This window comes from Rhamphochromis longiceps, linkage group LG20, assembly GCF_057381845.1.
Source record: "Rhamphochromis longiceps isolate RC_006_pf linkage group LG20, R_longiceps_female_GT1.1, whole genome shotgun sequence".
Classification (NCBI taxonomy): Eukaryota; Metazoa; Chordata; class Actinopteri; order Cichliformes; family Cichlidae; genus Rhamphochromis; species Rhamphochromis longiceps.
In genome coordinates, this window is record NC_140576.1 from 8,350,191 (window position 1) to 8,373,541 (window position 23,351).

The 23,351-nt window shown below is 39.4% G+C and overlaps 1 protein-coding gene across 1 annotated transcript in view; it reads right to left on the reverse strand.

Moving 5' to 3' along the window:
• Nucleotides 1–1,196: 1,196 nt before the first annotated feature.
• The window catches only part of prkar2aa (protein kinase, cAMP-dependent, regulatory, type II, alpha A), a 46,581-nt gene continuing 24,426 nt past the window's right edge, over nt 1,197–23,351 (reverse strand). The window contains exons 3-11 of the mRNA XM_085395054.1: nt 16,055–16,090; nt 10,287–10,423; nt 9,587–9,693; nt 4,960–5,101; nt 4,401–4,502; nt 4,097–4,171; nt 3,922–3,987; nt 3,460–3,598; nt 1,197–1,954 (exon numbers count right to left, since the gene is read on the reverse strand). Of these exons, the coding sequence (XP_085251180.1) occupies nt 1,830–1,954; nt 3,460–3,598; nt 3,922–3,987; nt 4,097–4,171; nt 4,401–4,502; nt 4,960–5,101; nt 9,587–9,693; nt 10,287–10,423; nt 16,055–16,090 (929 nt within the window). The 3' untranslated portion in view covers nt 1,197–1,829. The remainder of the gene's footprint in view (nt 1,955–3,459; nt 3,599–3,921; nt 3,988–4,096; nt 4,172–4,400; nt 4,503–4,959; nt 5,102–9,586; nt 9,694–10,286; nt 10,424–16,054; nt 16,091–23,351) is intronic.

The window sequence follows — 23,351 nt, forward strand, 5'->3', positions numbered from 1 at the left end:
AAACCGGTACGTCCATAACGGGAGGAAATGCTGCTGCTCACGTCAAGAGTGCGTGCTGTCACGTCTGCCCCCAGCGAATGGGAGTTGTATTACATATACACAAAAAGTGACAAATTAAAGGAAAATCTGTTCCGTTGACCTTTTCAGTGAGGTCATGAGTGGCTTCTTTGTGTTATATAGTAGGTGGAATATTTTGGCTATTATTTAAATAATGCATAATGTATGACTATTATTGTAACTTTAAAAAATTAATTAAAAACAGTGATCTGCAGTAAGTATTGTCTAAAGTTGAGTCACAGCTGAATCATGTACAAGCACCTTTAGGAAAGATGAAAATTGACACATGGAAACAAAGGGAAATGACGTTAACAAAGCAGTGCAGTAGTGATGAGTAGTCTCTTACTACATAAGCTGAAGGCTAGAACATAATGAAGGACCACAAACTGCCTGTGAGAATCAACCAAAGCTCAGTGTTACATGCACTGCATTTGAATCACCCAAATACTTGCATTTACATGTTATTAATATGGCACTGAAAAAAATATCAAGTTGCATTAGAAATTTAACAGAGGCAAGATTTTTTAACAAAATTTTTTATTTATTTTTTTTCCATTTTTAAATCCAGGACAACTTATTCAAGGATAATCAAGGCGAAATAAGCACTAATGTTATATTAGATGTTTTTTTTCTTCCTTTTTTTTCTCTTTACATTGTGTCAGAGATGATGGTGAATTTTATCAGAACTGGTCAAAGTAAAACAAAACAAAAAGCAAAAAAAGAATATAACAATACATTATTAATTAATTCAATACAATGATGTGTGGAGTCAATGACGAATAACAATGGCCCAGAAAACATAGGGTTGTTTTCACTGCTTCTTCTGTGGTACTGCAATAATCACCAGCACTAACTCAACTCGATCAACAACAGTAGAGGAAGAAACGGAGCGCGCTCACAAAGTTCTGCACCCCAGCCCCCCCAAAGAGGAAACACTCTTTTTTTGTTAATTTAAATATTTTATCAAAGCTTCTGTTTTGAATCTTCATAAAATGTTTCTAAAATGTATCTTTTTTTAAACTCTCTTTTTTTTTTTTGCCTTTTTGAATTTGAAGTTTTCCTTTTCAGGGAAGTTTTTCATCTCCATTTTACCACAGTGTATCCGTTTTTGCAACTGTGGTTGCCTATATGTTGTACCCGTGTGTGTGTGTGTGTGTGTGTGTGTGTGTGTGTGTGTGTGTGTGTGTGTGTGTGTGTGTGTGTGTGTGTCTGTCTCCATGGGTTGATGTGTCCTTGGCTGAGGCTTGGAACAACTTGGAGTTGTTTAAGTGCTCACGTGAATGCAAAGCCTGCACATGTGAAGCTCTGTGTCTTTTTGGACGTGTGTATGGAGTGCTTGTGTACTATACGTCCTTACACTGCTTTTACCTGTTTTAGGTCACTGCAGCAAAGGCATTCATACTGAGAGGTTGAAGCTGGCTCAAGTAACAAGGTATGTGGCCTTCAGCTAGCTCTGTATGTGTATATCTAACCAAAGTCAGCTTAACAAGGGGTCTGTTGAGCTGGTTGTGCACGAGGGTGAGCAGACTTAAGTGAGCGTCTCTCAGTGCCTACAGAGATCAGTGAATGTGTGTGTGTGATGGAGTGTGTGTTCATACTCTGATTTATATACCTGGAGGTGAGCCAAGTACACTTTCATGCATTTGCACCATCTGTGTAAAGCTTATGAGTCTCTATAGCCACTGCATGATGTGGGAAAGGACATATGTCTGTGTGTCTGTCTGTCTGTATGTGTGTTTGTAGTAGAAGGCACGGAGGGTGGTATGGGAGGCTCAGTCTCTCAGGTCCATGCTGGAGCCAAACAGAGCCACCAGCTGCTCCTCATAGTGGGCGATGTTCCTCTTCATGATCTCCTTACAGGAGCCCAGGAGGCGCTCAAATGCCTGGATGTCTATTACTAAACAGAGAAACAGAGATGGATGTGAAACACATCTGAGGATTAAATTCAGTTGTCACAACACATTTAAACAGTCTACAAGGGGTACTGTTGAAATGTTTCCCCACATAAAGTTACATATATATGTAAACACAGGACTTTGTAGATTGGAGGGAATGTAATCATCTCCATCTTAACATCGCAAATACAAGGGGATGGTTGTGGACTTTAAGAGAGGTAGGAGGAGGACATAACCAATACCGATAACCACCCAGAAGCAGAAGTAGTCTTTAACCACAGATACTTTGGTGTGCAGCTCAACAGGAAGTTGGAGCCATGAGGAATAGATAAAGTTTTTCTGTTTGGGATGTGAGGCATTATGTCTGTGCTGAAGCTGTCTGCCTTTGTGATGTAAATTTCCTGAAAAGAATAAATAAAGGATTGGCTTTCCCAAACATCTACATTAGAATATCAGGGTAGACGTATTTCTGAGGCGCAAGTGCAACGAGTAGAGTTGCGATTAGAATCATCTGAAGCTGCCAAGCTGGAAACACATCTCACAAGAACCCCACTTGAACCCCGAGGTCTCCAAAGTACCAGACAAATTCACCTCCATCAGGACAAATGCGAGCATAAGCATTCATCCCGAATGAAACAACAACTTCAGTCATCAGTGAAATGTTTCTGATGCATCATTAATACATTTAGCAGACTGCTTATCTTATCTGTCACAGATGCACTGTGACAGATATACATGTTCATAACAGCACTACAGGCACCAGGGGGCCTTTGAAGTCCTGCTCATCTTTAACAACGGTGGGAGAGTGACAGGAGTACAGCAGACAGAATATGCCGCTGCAGTACAGATTAATGACACTTCCTCTTCTTAAAAGATCAAGCATTTGTTCAAGACAAGCTGGGGTACCGTCAGGGAACAGAAAATACACTGAAATACAAGATGGATAAGAGTGTATACTAACAGTGTATTTATGGTTAACACTAAAGAGGAGTAAACAGGGGAACACAGAGTGGAGCTAATACACCATTAAAACAAATAACAGAGATGACTGGAAAACTAAATAAAAACCACAGGGATGCTACAAAAACACAACCAGTTATTAAAAAAAATAAAAATAATAATAATCCTGTTCATTTTCAAAACTGAAGAGCTGCTCATACACACTCTGAAGAGCCTGAATTAGTGTACCCACTTTAAAAGCAAAATAATGACACAATGACCTTCAATCAAAGAGAAAAAAAAAAAAAAAAAGGCGATGAACAGCCGGCCGTGAATTAATCAAAATTCAAATGCCACTTGATATCTCAGGCCAAAATGCTTGTAACAGTTCAATTAGTAGAAAATGAATACCACAGACCTGTTGAAAGTTTGAGTGGTTTAAATACTACTCATTCACAGATTTTATATGATGCCCAACTATATACAAGGGTTACACACATCTAAGTTCCTTATCACTATCCTTGAGATAGCAGGATTGGCATTGATGTCCAAGTATATTTTGTCTTACCCAAACACTTGACATCTCCCACTGCGTAGGCTGAGGCGGCCCGGGGCTTGTTAGTGACCAAGGCCAGCTCCCCGAAGTACTGACCCCTGGTACAGCGTGTTATCTCCACCTCCGCATTGTCTGCGTGGTCTGCCTTCGTCTGCAGGAGAGGGGGGAGGAGAAAAGGGAACAGGATTAAAGGTTAGGAGCCTCAACCCCGAAGCAAGAGGCACTCAGCAGACTGAGCAGACAATCATGAATCCCATAGTTGCTAGGCAAATAGAGGACACGCTTTTGTGTTGTGATGGATTTCAATGGAGAGTGTGGGTTGCTATTGTGCTGTACAGAAATTACCTGGTGAAAGAATATAATCAGGCTTTTGTCTAACTGCATACTGTTAAACCAGTAAGTATGATCCTAAGTTTTCTGCTTATAGAAATGCACATTGAAAATACATTCATTCAAAGAAGTTGAGCTTCTTACTTTACTCTTCATCATGATCTTGACCTCCCCAGACTCTACAATGTAGAAACAATCAGCTTTGTCTCCCTGAGGAGAAAGAAAAGACACTTATATATATATATATATATGCTCTATATGAATGTAAAGACCTTCAACGCTGCAGCGTGAAACTACATCTGATAAATGCATCTCTCACCTGTGTGATGATACGTTCGGCATCTGTGAACTGCTTTGCTCCTAATACATCAACTAGCTTCATCCTCTCTGTTGCCTGGAAAGAGAGAAGACAAACATTTAAGGGAAAATGGCAATATTGTAGAAGAAATGCGTCAAAAATGTTGCAAATACCCCCAAAGTCAATCCAGCTCATCTCAGATTCATCAATCACATTCTTATACTTTCTGCTGAACTTTAGACTCTTTAATATGAGGGTGTGGGGGTGGGGGGGCCTAAACTGAGTAAGATGAGGCTTATTTCAAACCAATCCAAGTATAACTCACCTCCAGTGATTTGAGTAGGGGCACTGACTCAATGAAACACTCGTACATCCTCCTCTTCTTGGCATTGTTCTTTACAATGAGTCTACGAAATGTAGCACGGTCCTAGGAGAGGAAAAATGTCTCTAATAAACAAATACCTCATATAGAGAAAAAGTCACATTGTTCTTCCTCTGCTTGGCCAGCAGGTGGAGCTGCAGCGGCAAAAGACATTACAAAGCCACTGGCTCCATTCATAGATTACAGGAGTCCATTCTTAACATGCTTCAGCATCACAGCCTATTAAACTGTGTTCAGTCACAGAAACAGCTCCCAGCCTTCACAGTGCAATACTCTTGAGACAATTTTCAATGAAAACAGCTTAAACCTGAGCTTTACAGACCCGTACAGGCTGCTATACTATTACAACAGATGTACAACAGTTGATGTAAGTTCAAAGAGGTCATAACTGAAATGTTACTGAAAAACAAAGAACAAAATGGAGTTAGAAAATGCTTAATAATGGAGTTTCATGTAGGTGGTGGCTTTAGAAAAGGGTTTAAAGTGGATTATAAGTTCTTACCAGTCCCCATAGCGCTCCGTCCTGGGTGGCTACAATGGTGGCGGCACGTGGCGTGTTGTACATGAGTGCCAGCTCTCCAAAGCTGCCCTTATTGTTATACTGACCCACGCATTTTCCTGAAACCACTATGTCATACACACCCCTGGAGAGAAGGCGAGAGAGCGATTGACAGAAGGTTAGAAATAACAAGAAGTCAGCAGCAGAGTCTCAAAGTGAGAAAAGTGGGGCACTTGGACAGAGCTGCAGTTTCAAAGAAAGTGATTCAAGATCTGCATAAACATTTTATGGCTTCTTCCTCTGACTGTGTTCAACCTCTCCACAAGCTTTGAAAAAATGTACCATTTTAGTTGCTATAAGAGGTTTTTTGATGACAGTCATCACTGATCACCCAAAATGAGTAATGTTTATTAACTACAAAATGGTGTACATGGTTATCTATTTACAGAGCATCTCTATCCTGTGGATAGGACCGTGATAGTGTGGTACACTTGGTGACTTGTGTTTATTCTTAAAAAGAAAAACAAAACAAAACAACAGAATGCATTGATTTGCAAATCATTTCAATGCTATATTTCAGTAATGTAAGCACATAAAGATGCTGCAATGTTCTGTGAAGCTATCTAAAATGGATTGATGGGCGCGCACAGGTATAACCAGGGAAAACGTATCACTGCAAAAAATACCTGAACTCACTTAATTTGAAGAGCATCTCAGAGAGGAAGTAAAGATGGAGAAGTGTCTATTTCCCTGAGAAATACTGTGTAAGAAGAAGCTCAATAATTTGTAATACATCTCTCAGTGTAATATAACAAGGAAAATCTTTGTTTCCAAGGGACAAGGCTGAAAACTAATAGGGAACAGGCAGAATCATAAGGCCCCGAGGAGGCACTACATTTAAAACATAAAAGATTTTATAATGGAAAAATCAGTGGGTTCATACAAGCTCAGGAACACGTATGAAAAACACTGTCAGCAATGAATAAAAGTGTAATTGACACATCCTCTGGGCACAAGCTCATTTAGGTACAGAGGTGCCATCAGGACTGCACCATTCAAAATAAGCATAGGCAATTTCTATGGGCTTTAGGCATTAGCTCACATATGTTTGTGGACCACCGACTCTGAACAAGCAATGCAAATTTTGAAGTAGTACATGCTGCTGTATCTATATCAGCCTGACTATAGCAAACTACTTTCTTACAACATTATAGCTCCACAGTAAGAGTGTTGGGGTGATAAACTGATCTGACTGCAGTCCAGAGCTGTCGCTTATTAAAAGCATCTGGTACAATATGAAATGCAAAATACCACGGAGGATTGCCGAACCGCTCAAAAATATTTAGTGAGAATGACAACACATTTCACTATTATAACTCCAACAGTACCATTAACCATGTTTGAAAGAAAATGTGATTAACAAAAGTCTTAACTTTTCTAAAATGTGGTACTGGCATCAAATTTAAAATGATCATATATTTTTCAAACTCAAGAAAATTCCTCACTTTTACCATTTTCTGTTTTGTCGTTGTTCTTCTACCAATTAAATGTACTTCAAATGTTTTGCAAATCATTCCAGTCAAATTCTTTCATTTTACAAAGCATCCTGTTTTGCAATCCACTATGTAAAAGATTTAATAGCAGGAAAACATGACAGGAAAACAGTTGGATTTGTTATATTATCCCACTGTCTAATAAAAAAAGGTTATAGTGCCTACTTGACTCATTGAGACTAATGCTTCAGTTGAGAAGCCCACTCTCCCTCTCTGTCTGCACGAGGATTAAACCTGGAGTAGGTAATTTGCAGCGTTGTTGCTTGGCAGGATTAACCCCTAATTTTGTAGGCTAGCCAGTCTTCCCATTGGCTGCGTAGAAGGGATAAAACCCTATCGGTGGCGACTGAGTATTAGCTTACGTCGACTGGATTATCATGACAGAGGGAACAATGATAACCTGTTTCGCCAGCTGCCTGAAGTTAAGATGTAGCTACAGATGAGTGAGAAAGTTAAGCAGTGAAGGATCTGGTGGATCTGTTCATTGCAAATCAATGCAAACTTGTTCGATGTGGTCACCTTCATCCTATGGTGAGACCATTCTGCCATTCATAGGGCAAGAGAAGTTAATGAATGGCTTTATGATGTGATTCAAATCCATTGATAAATTAAAATTTAAAATGAATTAAATTTAAATGATAGTAGATATGATATGAGATCCGAAAGCTGTATTTGCATTACATGTGTTAAATCCTTCTGGTAGAGTTTCATAGATTTGTAGAGTCCATGCCAAAGCGGATTAAAGCTGTTGCAAGTTACTTCGACAGTTTTATAGCCTCTCTTTTCTTCCCCCCTCTAGACCCATCTGTATGTGTTGTTCACACATTATTCAACAACCAAACAGGTGTGAAACCTGGTGGCCACTGATAAATTTCATGCTTGGATAAATATGTCTGGGTCAATATAAACAAAGAGCCATGATTCTTTCACCACCTCTGTTTCTTCATTCAACCACTAGGAATAACATCACACTAGCGTAGTTCAGTGCTTTTGAACTCAAAGTGTTTCTAGTGTTAAATGTACTTTCTTGATAAACTGCAGCAAATGAGAAAACGACGAGTATATTTGTGGAACTGCTGCTCAAGGACAAACGGATGTTTCTTCCTGCACTTAGGGGATGTGTACATAATTTTTCTAAGCCCACCCTTGGGCACAGCCTTCAGTGATGTTTAAACTAGATACACGGTGCAAATGCTCAATATCAGTAAACAGAATTAAAAAATTATTTTGGGCACTGAGCTTCACAGTGATTTGAAAATATATAAGACATTACAGCTTTCATGAGAAAAACCCAGGCAGGAGAGAAAGATTACGCAACTTAATGATTTCAAAACTGAAACTTTTAATTTAATGATTACAGTAATAACACTTTAAGTAATCACAGCTGAAAGCAACAATGATCCTTTTTCACATCTTTCACGTCACTCCTCCCATTATATATTTACTCCTCATCCTTGAGGAGCTCTGAAGGATTTCTAGCCACTTCCTGTCTTAGAGGCTTTAGAACTGACTGTCTATGATTTTGTTAAGTGGACATTTACCATATAGTGGCACACACGTCAGCTACACAAACCCATTTAGTTATGCCATTCAGAATCAGCTGACAGCAGAAACAGACCAATCTGTTTAAGCTGATTAATAATATGACACCATAAGGAAAGCAGGAGATGTCTATAATACAAATATGCCTCAGTGACATACGAAAAAGATTAAATGGGAAACAAGCAATGTTGCTTTATCCTATTATCCTCACTGCTTTTCTTTTCTGTTTATCCCTTCGTCTCTCTGTGTGTCCATGTTCACACCCCACCCTGCTCGTGACATTAGCTGCCACCTACACTTTGCACAGGCTAGGAAAAAAACCACAGGATAGTATATGATCAGGCAGGCATGCTGCTCATAAAGGTCACTGCATGTCTCATGTACAGGGAGCACGCTGTGTTTAAAAGTGTGTGTGCAGATGAAACGATAGCACACGAGTGGAACTACACTGCTGTACTGCACTGATATGAGCCATGCCAAGAATGAACTGAGGCCAGGGTGGGACAAACGTTGGCAGGCCACCAGAAACACAGTGTCTGTTCTCTCTTCAGTGGTAGAGGTTAAAAACTGACATCTTGAGGTCAGGCTTTTTTCAGTGCAAGTAATCCCTAAGTCATTCTTAAGTAATCACTTTGGTTAGAGTAATGTAAGCGACAAAGATGCTATATCCTACAAGAGCACTGTACTCTTCGAGATCACCATGGAAACCTTTCAAGTTGCATCTAACATATTTTAAAGTACAAAACTCTTGAAATGAACTTAAAATGTTTGTATTTCACCAAGGCCTGAGAAAGTTAATGCAGCAATCAGCACAACTTCCTGCAGACGAATGAGTAATTATAATTTTCCAAATCACAATGTGTTCATTTTTCCATATTACATATAACGCAGAGGGTATATTTAATGCAAGTCAACTTTAACCTGGCATGTAAAGACCTGTGAACGCACCATGCGTTTACATTAACAATACAGCAGGTGAAATACACAGCTCCACTAATACCATAAACACAGATACACACGCCTGTCAAACCTGAACAATGCACAAACCCAAGCCCAACTGTTATGACCAGCAGTCACAACTTATTTACTGATTTCTAAAAGAACAGCCGTGCTTTTTTAAACTACCTTCTACTCATTTCTTAATTACCATAATATACTTTCTAAGTGATATCACTATGTCAGATCTAGTTTGCAGTTGTTTAGGATGTAATGGAAGGATTTATTGTTTTATACTTTATGAGGCTCATAATTGTCTGACTCTTTTCCATACAGACTGATGCTACATTATGATGCAGGAATATGGCACTGCATTGGTTTAAATAATACAAATGTATATTGTCTGGTCTTTCAGTATAATATAATAACTCAAATATACAAAACAGGAACTCTGGTCATCACCGTCTTTTGCAACAGTTATGCTGTAAAACACCATCACTGGCCTTTTTGCCATCCAGCCTAGCCTAAATAAACAGGCTGTATTTGAATAAACAAACAGTCCCAGTTTTAATGATCTGACACGGGCATCTGCTTCTTACCTCTCTATGACATAGAAGTTGTCTCCATCATGTCCCTGGTCTATGACGTGCTCCTGAGGCTTAACAATCAACTCAAACATAGCGTCCAGCACCTGTGAGAACTGCTCCTTCATACGGGAACAGAAAAAGGATGTCAGCCACAAATGAGGAAGATGAGTAACAGGGAAAATATATTTTGTGTGCGCATGCGCTCGTGCATCAATAATTTCAGTTAGCTTCTGTGTGTGTGTTGCTCCTGAAGGGAGACAAGAAGAAATTTAATTATCCCATCAGGGAAATGGTATTAGAAAATACACAAGGGAAAGGAAGAGGACCATTTTCGAGTCCACAATACAATATTTTTTTTCACAATGTCAGATTTACCCCAACAGCAATTGACTTTAAGAAACATAATTTACCTGTGCTGTTTATGTGACCCAAACGAGTCAGTAATTCATTGCACACACAAACACCACAAGTAGTAATATAGCATTATTTGCATGTAACTCTACTGCACTGTACCCAAGTTAATAATAAATATTGTTTCATGGCCTCACTGACAGGTTTAATGAGGAAGGCATCCCTTCAGGAATCATTCTTTGTTCAACCTTTCTTCCCCCCCCCCCCCCCCTTTTTTTTTTTAAATAGTTTTATCCATTGCTAACCATCTGTGTACACATCTCTTCCTGTTTTGTTTTGTTTGTTTGTGTGACTGATTTACTTGATCTAGTGTTTTGAAGAGTAGAATGTCTCGGCAGGCCTCTTGCAGTCTGCAGCGCTGTTCGTCTGTTTTTGGGTGAACCACTCTGGGTTCAGTGTCCTCGTCATCCTCGTCTGGGTTTAATGGTTCCGCACACACTACAGACAAAGAAATCCAGGTAAAAAATACAGTTTTCTACTACTCTTTCTGAGTAAGCATTAAGCCACTTCAACTAAAAAATTAATTACAGTATGGTGCAAAAGTTTGGACCCCATCCCCATTCATTTATATTTTGTTAGGAAAATGGGAAATACATGCAGTGATTTACTGAAACAAGCAAACATACATGGAAATATTCTTCAATACAGCCTGAACTCTCTTATGCAATCTTTCTTGTATTTTTATTTTTTTTTAAGTAGTCTTCAAGGATAGTTCTCCAGGCTTCTTGAAGGACATTCAAAGCTCTTCTTTAGATGTTGGCTAACTTTTGTTCTGTTTTCTGTCAAGATAATCCGACACTGCTTCAATAATGTTCAGGTCCCAAAGCCACTGTGACTGATGGCATTGCACTATGGGATTTTGTATCCAGGGATGCTTTTATTCCCTTGGAAGTCTGTTTGGGATCATTGTCATGCTGAAAGATTAATCTGTTACTAGACACTTTCCAAATAGTATTGTATTGTATGCTGCATCAAAATCTGATGGCATTTTTCGTGACTCTTCATAACTTCTTGTCCATTTTGACAAGACCCAACACCTCTGGCTGAAATGCAGCCCAAAACCACTATTAAGCCTTCACCGTGGTTTAAAGATGGCTGCAAACTCTCACTGCTGCACCTTTTACCTGTATGGGGAACGCTCTCTCAGCCATAGTGAGACACCTCACTCATGTTATCAGAGAACAGGGGTTACGGAATAGAGTAACCTCAAGTTATAAACATACCAAAAACTTGCCTTAAAAATGACAAACCTTGTCAAAAATACACTACTCTGTCCCTTACATTGTAAACTGGTACCGGTAAGCTAATTTACTAAATTAACTTCAAAATGAACCACTCTTAACAGCCCAGAGTCCACTCAACAAAAAGTGTGTATGTAAGATAATTATGTTTGTAAGATAATTCAATTTTATCACATTCTTCTGGACGAGGAAAAACAAACAAATGTTTCTACACACAAGCGTAGGGAAAGAGAGGACCGCAGGACACTGGATTGAGGAAATGACACATGTGCAGCGACATGTTTTGCTACAGTGCATGACAAACACTGACAAGGTAATTTTAGATAGTCACTATTTATCTGTTTCCTCCCTCTCTGTAGAGAGAGACACCACTTCTCACAAAACACATTGATGCCTCCGTGTGTGTGTGTGTGCGCGCAAGAGTAGAGTCTTCTCTTCCAGCAGTCATAACAATGATGTTTGAAGCAGTGTGATCTCTAGAGAGTCAATGTGCTAACTCATTTGTTTCAGTTTGAAGAAATAAAAATGCAAAAGTGTGAGTTTCAGTGCTCTTTAATTCAGAATATGGTAGTTAATTAGGAGTGAGAACACAATCTTAAACAATGAGGCATCACACCCAAGACCCACAAAGGTAATGGACATATTGATCATCCAAATAGGTTATTCCTTACTTTTTCTGCCCCAAAATACAAGTGTTTGGACCAAACGCTGTATTATTAAAAAAGAAAATAATGATGATAAGTGCATTTTTTGATTTAAAGCACAGTTTAAAAGCTCCAAGGCTGAATTTTTTGTTTAACAATTTAAACTACGTCATCAGAAATTCCTTTACTTAGCACGTCCTTGGAAAGCGGCCCTCTCCCCCCCAACTATTTGTTCTTGCATTAGAGCGGACAGAAACTCTGAGCAGATCCTCATATTAACTGCTACAATACAAAACAGGACTCTCATAATATCACTGTACAGAGAGGATATTTTGATTTATAGTGCCAAGCCACAACAAACGATGCCCCATCTTTGTTTAATTAACTTATTTGGAAGTGTTGTCGAACACTGCACTAGACGGTCTGAAAGTGAAATCACGCCTGTTACTAAATGAACCACAGACCAGTGGTTTAATATCACAAAATAATCTAATTATTAAGGAATCCTAATTACAAGACAATGCCAAGAAGGTTTTAGGCAAACATCTTTGTATCTAAATAACAATCTCCTTGTGAAATTAGTCACATATTAAGTTTTGGATGCTACACCTACCTCACCATTTAGAAAAGCAAAGAGTAAATGCTTTTGTGTAACTGTTGGATGACATCATTACACCTTTTCTGGACAGTATTCTACTCCCTTTTCTTCTCTTATTCATTTAAAGGCAGACCACCCCTTTATTTTTAATGAAACACACATAACTCATTTCTTTGGATTTTGGCTGCCTTTTAGATATATTGCAAAATCTGATCGTAGTTTTCTGGGTTCATAATTTCATCAATTTTGACAAGATCCTCAACACCACTGACTGACGTGCAGCTTGAAAAGCATGACAGGGCCTCCACCATGTTTTACAGATGGCTGTAGACATTGTTGAACCTCTTTTTCCTTCTCCATCAATACCAACAGAAATTTTAAACAAAAATTTCAAATTTGGATTCATTACGCCATAAGACCTGTCCCCACTGACTTTCAATCCAGTTCTTGTGAAATTTGGGGATTCGTGGGATATTTGTTCATCTGGTGTAAGTTGTTGTTTGTTTGTGTGTGTGTTTTTTAAGGCCTATAACCTCTTCCTTTATCCTCCACTTCTACAGTTTTCCAAATAGCTCTTCTTTGGGATTTTTTAAAAGATTAAACTTTTTAACTGGAGCAAATTTGTTTTTGCAACAGGCTGTTAGTAACAAATTGCCTCAGGATACAATTGAAAAATGATTGTCTGCTATGTGTAGATACTAGGGGTGCAACGATATTCGTATCGATATTGAACCGTTCGATACAGTGCTTTCGGTTCCGTACGCATATGTATCGAACAATACAACATTTGTAATTTATTTTATCAACTTTCCTTCTGACGATGCTGTCTGTGTTGAGCGCTCAGTGAATCTGCGTTCGACTACTCCGCCTAGGCTGCACTGTCGAGCACAGATCCACTGAGCGCTCAACACAGACAGCATCGTCAGAAGGAAGAGAGCAGGGCAAGCTAGCAAGACAGAAGTTAAGCTCTCCTTGCAACATGGACCTCCCCCACCCTCATTCAGATCTGGCGTTTGGGATTATTTTGGTTTTCATGTGACGTATGACCCTGAAGGTAGGCGAGTCATGGACTAAAGTAAAACAGTATGTTGGATGTGCCATGCAATGCTCAATTACATGGGTGGGAACTAGTGTGTTAGCGCAGTTAGCTCGTTAACGTGTTGGCCGTCTAGCCCCATGCACAGGGCGATCGGCGGTAGCTCGTTAACGGAGATTTGCCGTGTTGTGGCGTTAAGGTCATTTCAACGAGATTAACCTGAAAGCACTAGTGGGAACACAACGAATATGACTGCACATTTACGCCGACATCATCCTAGTGCAAAGACAAGTGGAAGCAGACAAAAACAAGCAAGCATGCTACTAACTTTAGCCGAGTCATTTAGACAGCTGTTAGCACATGATTCTCCTTATGCTGCTGAGAATATAGCCCAGAAGAAGCGGATAGTATAGCTTTTATTTTGGAAAGAGACATTTCTCTGTAATAAACTCTCTTTTCCAAAGATGAGTGATTCCTCAATCAGATACAGGGCTTGCAATATCGCTAGCCCGACGTCCTGGAGCTAGCGATTTTTTCAGTCGGGCTACCAAAATCTATCTCTTCCCTGCCCGTCGGGCTATTGTAGGAAGGAAAAATATATGTCAATGCTTTTGCATTCTTTCAGAAATGTAGCTGGGTAAATATGTCATTGGCATCGGTGAGCCACTGTCAATATGTGACATATTGAAATCGCGTTTGAATTTGCGCTTGTTTTTTTTGCTTTCACTTTGCAATCGTGCGAACTGTGTATAGAGAGCGACAGCACTGATCTGTGAGTGATGATAATTTGTGCACCAATTCCTCTGACATCGTCTTATTAATCGTTAGCTTACTATGCAAACATGACAAGTGAAATCTCCCGCAGCAAGCTTAAACATGTGAGAGGTTGATCGCGCAGAGAATCGCTGAGCTTATGTGAGTGCGGCAGGATATATATTTTAGTTCTGCTGAGCCAAATAAGACAGGTCAGGGTGAAGAAGTGACAGCCAAAGAAAAGCTTACCGCAAAACGGAGAAGTTATGACAAATCAGACTATAAGGCAAAAAGAAAGTGCAGCTTTATGGTTTCATGGACAAAAGAATTTCTGTGGCTGCGATATGATGAGCTAAATAACCAGGGCTGCACATAAGTGGTCCGCAGGTGCGCATTCGCTGTCAAAATAAAAAACACGCACAAGGGTTAGGGTTAAATTTAAAAACTGTACTTTTGAGTTAAAATATATATTTATAATTTTAATAAATGACAAATTAGAAAGGCATGAACATTTTATTTTGTATCGAAAAAATATCGAACCGTGACACCAAAGTATCGAACCGAACCGAACCGTGAATTTTGTGTATCGTTGCACCCCTAGTAGATACAGAACTGATTAATTCCTGAGGGATTTCTAGGCAGGAAAAGAGAGAGAGAAAAAAAAAGAAAAGCATCCTGTGTAAAAGGCCAGGTACATACGTTGGACTAAAAATGCGTGAAAAAGCAGCCAAAATCCAAAGAAAACCTTTGAAAGACCTTTAGAAAGAGAACTACTGCTCAAGACTACTTTAAAAATAAAAAAGTGTGGCTCCTCGTAAAATATAAAGAAACAAGGGGAGCTCAAGACTTTTGCAAAGGACTGTATATCACAACCAAAATGCCAAAAAAATAAAAAAATGAAGCCATCATTGAATATACATACAAATGCCTGAAAAAGAAAACTACAAACATGGGCCTTCGTTTCTGAAGAATCTTTGCAGTGACATCTCTGGGAAACATGACAAGCAGCACAGTGACGCTCCATCTTTGTTGTTATATTAAAGCAATTCTTCCTCATGGATCAGAAGGGATCATCGTGTCTTACAACATTACCACAACAAAGGTTGTGGCACCACACAGTATCTTTGTCAACAAAGAATATTTGAACAGTTTTGTTTACCAAATCATAGCAACAAGGACCTCTGGGCAGCAAAATGTCATTGTTCTAAATTAGCTTTTAAAAAAAGAAAAGAAAAAACAAAGAAAATAAAGTTGCTAAAATGTGCACTTTCTGTTAAAATGTGCAATTTCTCCAAGGAAACCATAAGACTGGGGTAAAGACAGGAGGTCAGTAATGATAAAAAGGCAGTGCAGATAAACATCAGGGGACACACCCAGAGCCTAATCAAAGTGCAGCGCTCTGTGACGGCTGACGACATTCAGCCACTCGTGTAAACACTACAGAAGTATGACGGAGCGTGAGAAAACAAGAGCACAGCGCACACCAAACCACAGACGCTAAAGCACAGAAACAGAGACGAGGCAGACACACAAGACCCAAAACACACCACAGTGAAGCTTCTTAACACTGTTGTACATTTGTGACGTGCACAAATACAGTGATTACCCCCCCCAAAAAATGCCTAAACACAGTTCTACTGCAAAAGCAGATACTAATCAGCCCCACAGGCACGCACACACACAAATAAACTGTTGGTAAGCTGTTTTGGCAGTGATGTATGTAATGTCGCCAATGGTGTGGTTTACACTTGGGGGACATGACGTCAAACACACACAAACACACGCCGGTGAACTTACCCGACACTCTCCTGTTGAATCTGCTTGGTGGTGGAGCTGTGAACAGACAGAAAGAAAGAATTCTGTTTTAATGTGGTGACATTTAATACAATTTCATGATTATATGGAAGAATAAAAAAATCCATATAACTATTGTGTGCTCTGAATAGACGGTGTTCATAATTGAAGGAGATTGGACAAAAGGTAGACAGACAGAAATAATGAGACTAAAAGTGGGACACAATCAGAGATGCAGGTGGGCAAGAAGATTTAGAGAGAAACCAAGTCCAACCAGGAGAGATTTAGAGATAAGAGAACGCCACAAAGAGCATTTTCAGATTAGCACAGTTATCAGTCTCTTTATACACATTAATGAGCAGTGACTAAAGACACACACACACACACACACACACACACACACACACACACACACACTTTCCCTGAGCTGAAGAGATGCATTTTTTCATGACTACAAAGTGGAAAAATAAAACAAAAGTTGATCACAAAAAACAAAAACAAAATAGAGATATGAATATGCAACAAATAACTTAATAAGGAAGTCTCAGATGCATGTTTACAAGTAAAGCATATCCAACTATTCGTACGTCTAATGAAGGTTATGCTGGAATAAAATCTAGCTGACAGATCACATTACATGTAATAATCATTTGGTTGCCTAAATAAGCAACACAATTCCCCCCCCCCAAGTGTTGACAGGTTTCTGCGTTCAGAGGTTTGCGGTTTGTTTATATTTTGTTTCAACAAGACGACTTGTATGCACGCCAGTGTAGCCAGCTTCAAGCTGCTGCATAGCACTGTTTGGATGCACAGATGCTGCTGGGGCGCTGTTGACATTTTTTGAGCCGCCAGGGTAGCACATGTCTCTGCTTTCAAATTCAGCTTTCAAGGACTCAAAACAGCATGCACCTCCACTACCAGTATGTAACGGTAATCGCTGCAGATCAATGCAATGTGATGAAGAAAAAACAAAATATGAGGCGGCATGTTGCGTTTTTCTGAGTTCTGCTCATCCTAGATTCGGCAATAAAAAAAATCAATGTATTCCTGAAACCCAAGCTAACACATTGTACTCTGTACAAACTAAACAAACACTGAGCCAAATGTTGGTCAATGTATTTACATTAATAACTGCATATTCACAGAGATGCTTATCAACTTGCGTCATGTTCATACAAGTGGATGGAGTGCACTATGAACTCAGATTACAATACAGTTTCAGATGTGGTGACATGTGTAAAATAAAGTGGAACAACCCTTCTTTTATTACACTGCCCTATAATTTATAAATAAGAGCAATCATGAAAAAGTCCCCTTATGGTGTCAATCATGATACAAGGAGCAATAAAACAAGAAATGGACTTTGCCTTCAGTCTTGATTAAAACACCTAGTAAAGGCCTTTCTCCTTAGGGACACCAATAAACTTGCATGTATTAATACTGAACTTTTTATCATGCTACAAACGAGCTATCCACAGTGCATACCAGACATGAAAAGTAGGGCTGTAGTCTTAGAGTTAACTGGGTGAGACTACAGCCTGAAACTGGTCTAGTTCTGCGAGTGTAAGCTGACCATTTGGGCATGGAGCAGCTACACTCACTGCTGGTGCTGCCCCTTTTTGTTGTTTTGGGTTTTTTTTCCCCCAGACTTTTCCCAGCTGAGCCACAGGAATACTTGCCAGGAAGCCATCCTTTTGCTCACAATCTTTTCTCCTGGCTTTATGGCCTCTCAAGATCAAGGACCGGTGAGGCCCTGTGGCAAAGAAATTATTAACAGGTCAATGAGCTCTTCAAAGGAAATAAAACAGCTTTAACATTTCTAGCCGTTATTATTCAGAGTTTGGACAATAACACATTAATTTCCTGTGTTACTTTGATAGTTGATTATACAGGAGCTGGCTTTAGCCAATGTTAGTAACTAGAGCAGGGCGATATGGCCAAAAATATTTATCACGATATATATTTGAAAATTTGCGATAACGATATAACCGATGATATAATTGATGCGAGACAAAATACAACTCCACAACATTACTAGCGCAAAAAGACAACCTTCCATTTATTTTCACGTAAACAAGAAGCTGGTTTTTATGTACATTAAAGCTTTATAAAAATGTAACAGTGCAAATGCAAATTCCTTGCTGAAAGTTTAACCCAAAGGCATTTCCAGTAGAAATGGGCTGACATATCCTGAGCATAACCATGTATAATATCCACTGAAGTTAAAAAGAGGTGCTTTGCAACATTAAACTGCAGTGTGCAGTATGCATTTTTCGGACCATAAGGTACACGGGATTATAAGGCACATTAAGCGAAACAAAGCAGTCAGATAAATCAAACTTTATTAAACTCATTCTTCTTGCTTCCTCCACTTCTGTACCATTGATTCATTAATGTTGAATTCTCTGGCAGCTGAGCTATTCCCATGTTGTTGCAGTATATTAATGACTAACCTCGTATTGTGGACGGATTATCTCAGTTGTTCTCCTGACTGAAGTTTGGTCCGTTTACAGCATCCTGCCATGCGATTGCATTTGTCTCTAACCATGAAGAACCTTCACGTTAACTTTTATAAGTGGAAAAGTGTTAGTGTTCGTCCTCCAGCTTCACTGTTTATGTTATGCTAACATAGCTGTGTTGCTAGCGATCACGTAGCACATCATTATATACCAGCTAGCCCAACTTCAGTAACCCTACAAACGTCACTGCTGTTTAGTTTCCTGTCTTCATTTATGTTGGAAGTGATAGCAGAGCTGTACGTTTGAATTTTTTCAGAAATCTCTCAGTCAGAACATGCTATATCATGCTTAGGTAACTAGCGAAACTAGCGAGCTAACTTCCTCTAGCTTCCTGCTAACTTCTAACTCCGTTAAATGTAATAACTTTTGTTTTCATGGATGCCTGGAAGTTAAACTTTATAGTTACACCTGGTAAAGCAGCAATGCTGATCGTTTTATTAAAGATCAAAGAATTTAGACAGTTTTCAACTCTCAGTGATGCTGCAGTGTTGTTTGACCTGAAGTCAAATATACGGAGTTTGGGACCCAGATTACTCCCAGATTTAAGAGCATCTTAGTCCGACAAACACGACAATAACAACGGCCGCTTGCATGTTCTGCAAAAAAATGTGCTTTGTTGTGTATCTGACGGACAAACACCAAACCAGTTCCACATCACGGAAGTTGCACCATTTTTACAAACCAACAATCGGCCATGTGCGTATGAAAACAAAGGCACTGCGCATGCGCGTTTTACTCCCATTCTATCGCGATATTTCATTTTCCTATCGTTGCCTAACATTATACCGGTATTACCGTGAACGGTATAATATGGCCCAGCCCTATTAGTAACAACATTAAACCCAAACACAGGAAAAACATCCTACCTAAATCAGGGAATGTTTCCTGGAAATGTTTCAACAACAACTATAATCAAGTTTAATATGTGGTCATGATTTCAAGTCCTGCGCACTTGACAAAAGAAAATTTTCAGAGCTATGGCAGCCCGGAAGAACACAGCTGGGTATAAATAGATAGCAGTGTAGATGAGAGCATATGTACAGTGAAACAATGTCTCAGCAGTGTGTGTGTGTGTGTGTGTGTGTGTGTGTGTGTGTGTGTGTGTGTGTGTGTGTGTGTGTGTGTGTGTTATGGCTGGGAAGTATATCTACTTTAGTGCATTGATAGGTTTTCAAATGAGATACAAAATGAGACAATATCACTTCTACCTAGAGCTGGGCGATATGAGATTTTTTCATATCACGATATGTTTTTTTCATTTCAGGCGATAACGATATCTATCACGATATAAGCCAAATAACTATATTTGTAAGATTTAAATGTGCCGTTGCTCACAAGTAAAATGTGAAATAATCAGCAGCTTGTTTTTATTTAAATATTTATTTCCCATAATAAGTTCAACAGGGTAGATGTACTTAAGGAACATGAGACTTTTTCAGATAAATAAAGGCAAATATTGCAAACTACACAAAAGGCAGCCGCTAAAGCGTTTAAGTTTCAAAATAGAACAAACGAAACAGACTAAATTGTCAATTCCACTTAGAAACAAAGTATTAATTCTAAAAATAAATCTTAGTTTGTTTTACAGAAGAACAGACAAAACTGACTAACTTTTGTCAATATCAAATAAACTGAGAACTAAAAGGAAATTCTCAATCTCTCCTTGTTGTATAGCTTAGCTTTTCAAACAGTTTTAACAGTTACTTTAGTCTGACAAAAGCCGAATGACGAATTAGCGCTTCCAGTCAGAGACTGAGGCTACGTCCACACGTACACGGGTATTTTTGAAAACGGAGATTTTCCGTTTTCGTTTTAAAAAATAATCCCGTTCACACGTAAAGGCAGGAAAACGGTGCTATGAACATGCCAAAGCAGCAGGTGGCGCTAGATTCCTAACCGTGCAGAAATATTGGCCAATCAGAAGTCTAGAAGCCTCGGTGGGAAAAAGTAAACAAAGCTGGGGCATAGAAGCAGAACCGAGTCGTATGTGTGGACCGACAGTAACTGTGTGTATATGTAAGCATTTAAACACTGCAGAGAGTAAAATTAACAGTAACAGTATTGTAGAAATTCATTTCACCGAAACAATAACGTGGCGCGCAGTGTGACGCATGCACCAGTTTATTGTATTTCCAGACTTGCTTTCGGCACAATTTACAGTGCACGCTACTCTGTTTTTTGTCAGACTTGAAATAGCCAAAATACCTTCACACTACGGAACTTCTATGGCTCTTCCGTTCGACAATCTCTCCGGCATTGGAACCATCATCTGTTTTCTCTTCGGTCACGCTCGGTTGATTTTTCTAGTCGGTACACTCATTTCCTCCATTACCCGCTGGCTGCTTCCCAAACAAACACACGTGCGGCTTGGCACTTGTGCTGTATGTAACAAGTCACGCGACGTGAAGCTGTGGCTGTGATTGGTTCGGCTCTGCGCTACTTAATTTGGATCGGCCGACCTTTTTTTTTTTTTTTTTTTTTAAGAGGACAAGAGCGGCGAGGTCTATCGCGATAGCTTAATTTCTCTATCGAGTAAAAGTTATATCGCGATAGATATCGTTATCGTTCTATCGCCCAGCTCTACTTCTACCTGGACAAACTAAAGTTGGTTACATAATGTGTTTCTTCGGTAAAGCCAGTGCAACAGCTGTGCCCTCGAGTTTGTATGTGATTGTGAGTATTTAAGTCTGTGTGCAACATGGCCTTCATTTACGCACGCAGAGGGTAAGTTTGAGGTTCTAAACACCTGCTTTCTAGCAGTGGGCTGTTACAAGCCAGCGTGGGTATGGTTCACGGCTGAAATACAGATACACACACACACACACAGCATGTGTCTATTGCTACCTTATTACCATCCTGTCAGAGCAAATTAGATCTGGACTGTGAAGACAGGAGCTTGGGGAAAACTCACATACACACACCACTTTACTGCAGTCATCTGGGGATATGGAGAGGGTTTAACAATGCCTGCTCTCTCTGGAGATCAGGCTTACTTTGGCTCAACAGATAAAGCCATAGAGGGGTCCTAGTTAATAGTACACTGACATCTGTGTCTCATCCAAGAGTAAATGATACACAAGTGTGCGTGTGTGTGTGTGTTAGCTCTCACATATATACCAGATAGTCAGGTTCTTGTGATCTCCTTTACTTGAAATCTGGATCTGCCTGCTTGCATGTTCAGTTTTAATGCCATGCATGAGTAAAACAGTGTCGGAGCCTCCCATAAAAGTTACAAGCCCAACAGAAGCAGTCCTTGGCAGATTGTGATTTAACCATTCAAATAAAAGCAAAAACCTAGCTCTTGAAGAGGCTCTACACAAAGTAGAGGCAGATAATCTTGTGTTTTCTCATAAAACTGGGTGGGTAATGTTAATGAACATTAGCCAAAACAGGAAGTAGATTAATTTTCATTTTGCCAACACTAATACATGAAGGGGGGGGGGGGGGGGGTTGTAAAATAGCACTTTGACAAACCAATGTTTGTCTAAGAAACAAAACAAAAACACCCCACAAATGGCTCATAAATACAGATAAAAAAAAAAAAATCCAAAAGTAGTCTTTTTTTTTTTATCTACAAAAGGGTCACTGTTTTGTTTATCACATGAGCAGTCAGTGGTGACACACAATTACACTGATATCCTATTTCACTTATTTAACAGGGAGCCTAATATATTTCATGTGAAATTAGAAAAAAATCTCAGTCCGGGCACCTAACTTATGTCTTACAGTAGTGATGTCAATATGGCTTCATAAATGCACACTGTTTTCTGTATTGGTAATTACTGTGATGAGCTTTAAAAACATCTTCTTATTGATTTTTACAAGCTACAATGGGAAAGTCTAACAACACTCTGACTTCAGATGCGTCGTCATGCAACCAAAGTCAACAAGTCTTAGCTTCACAGAGAGCAGTAGTATACTTTTGCCCTTTTTTCACATGTTTAGTTGTTCCTCCACCTCTTTCACTGGAAATCATGTCCATAAGAAATGTGGTCAGCACACATCACTCGAGGTGAAGCCTGCAGAAAAGCAAGGCTGGAAAACAACCCACCCATTAGTTCAGGGTTAAAATTAAATGGTCTATCACTGACTGTAAGTGTTCTTGAATAAACTAGAATACTGTTTTCTATAACTAACAAGATGAATATGTGCTGTAGTTAACTTGGACATCAATGCTAAAATACATAACAATGTACTATGCCTTTAACACACATGCACATAGCACTAACATTCTTCCATCAGTGACCTCAGGTTCACCTGCTCATTCATCTATCAGCCCTTCCATAAGAGCTTGGTAGGTCTGAAGATATACAATTTGTGATACACTGAACGAAAAACATAACATAAGCTGGTTTCTTAAAAGAGGTGCATTGAGAAAAATCCCGACACCACCTGGGAAGATTTAACTTCAGCTTAACCTAATTTTTACCCTTTCCCAAACACACTTTTCTCTCCCTTCAACACAATCCCCATTTCCCTTAAGCGCTACCATTCACCCACCAACAGGGAGGACGCATTCCAAACTGCTTAAAATGATTTGTTTTGATCCGACTCAAACTCACGAACAGGTCAGATCGCTGCAGGTACCGCAGGCAAGAGGCACAAAGACGAGAGAGGAAAAAATATATATATATTCTCACACAGAATTTAAGATCCACACATAGACCACAAAAGGCCATGCTTGGAAACACTGATGTACTTTGTTCAGCAAAAAGCTGCAATAATGCCCACCTCACTGCTCTTTGACTGAATATATGCAGACAATACTTTGTTTTACGGCT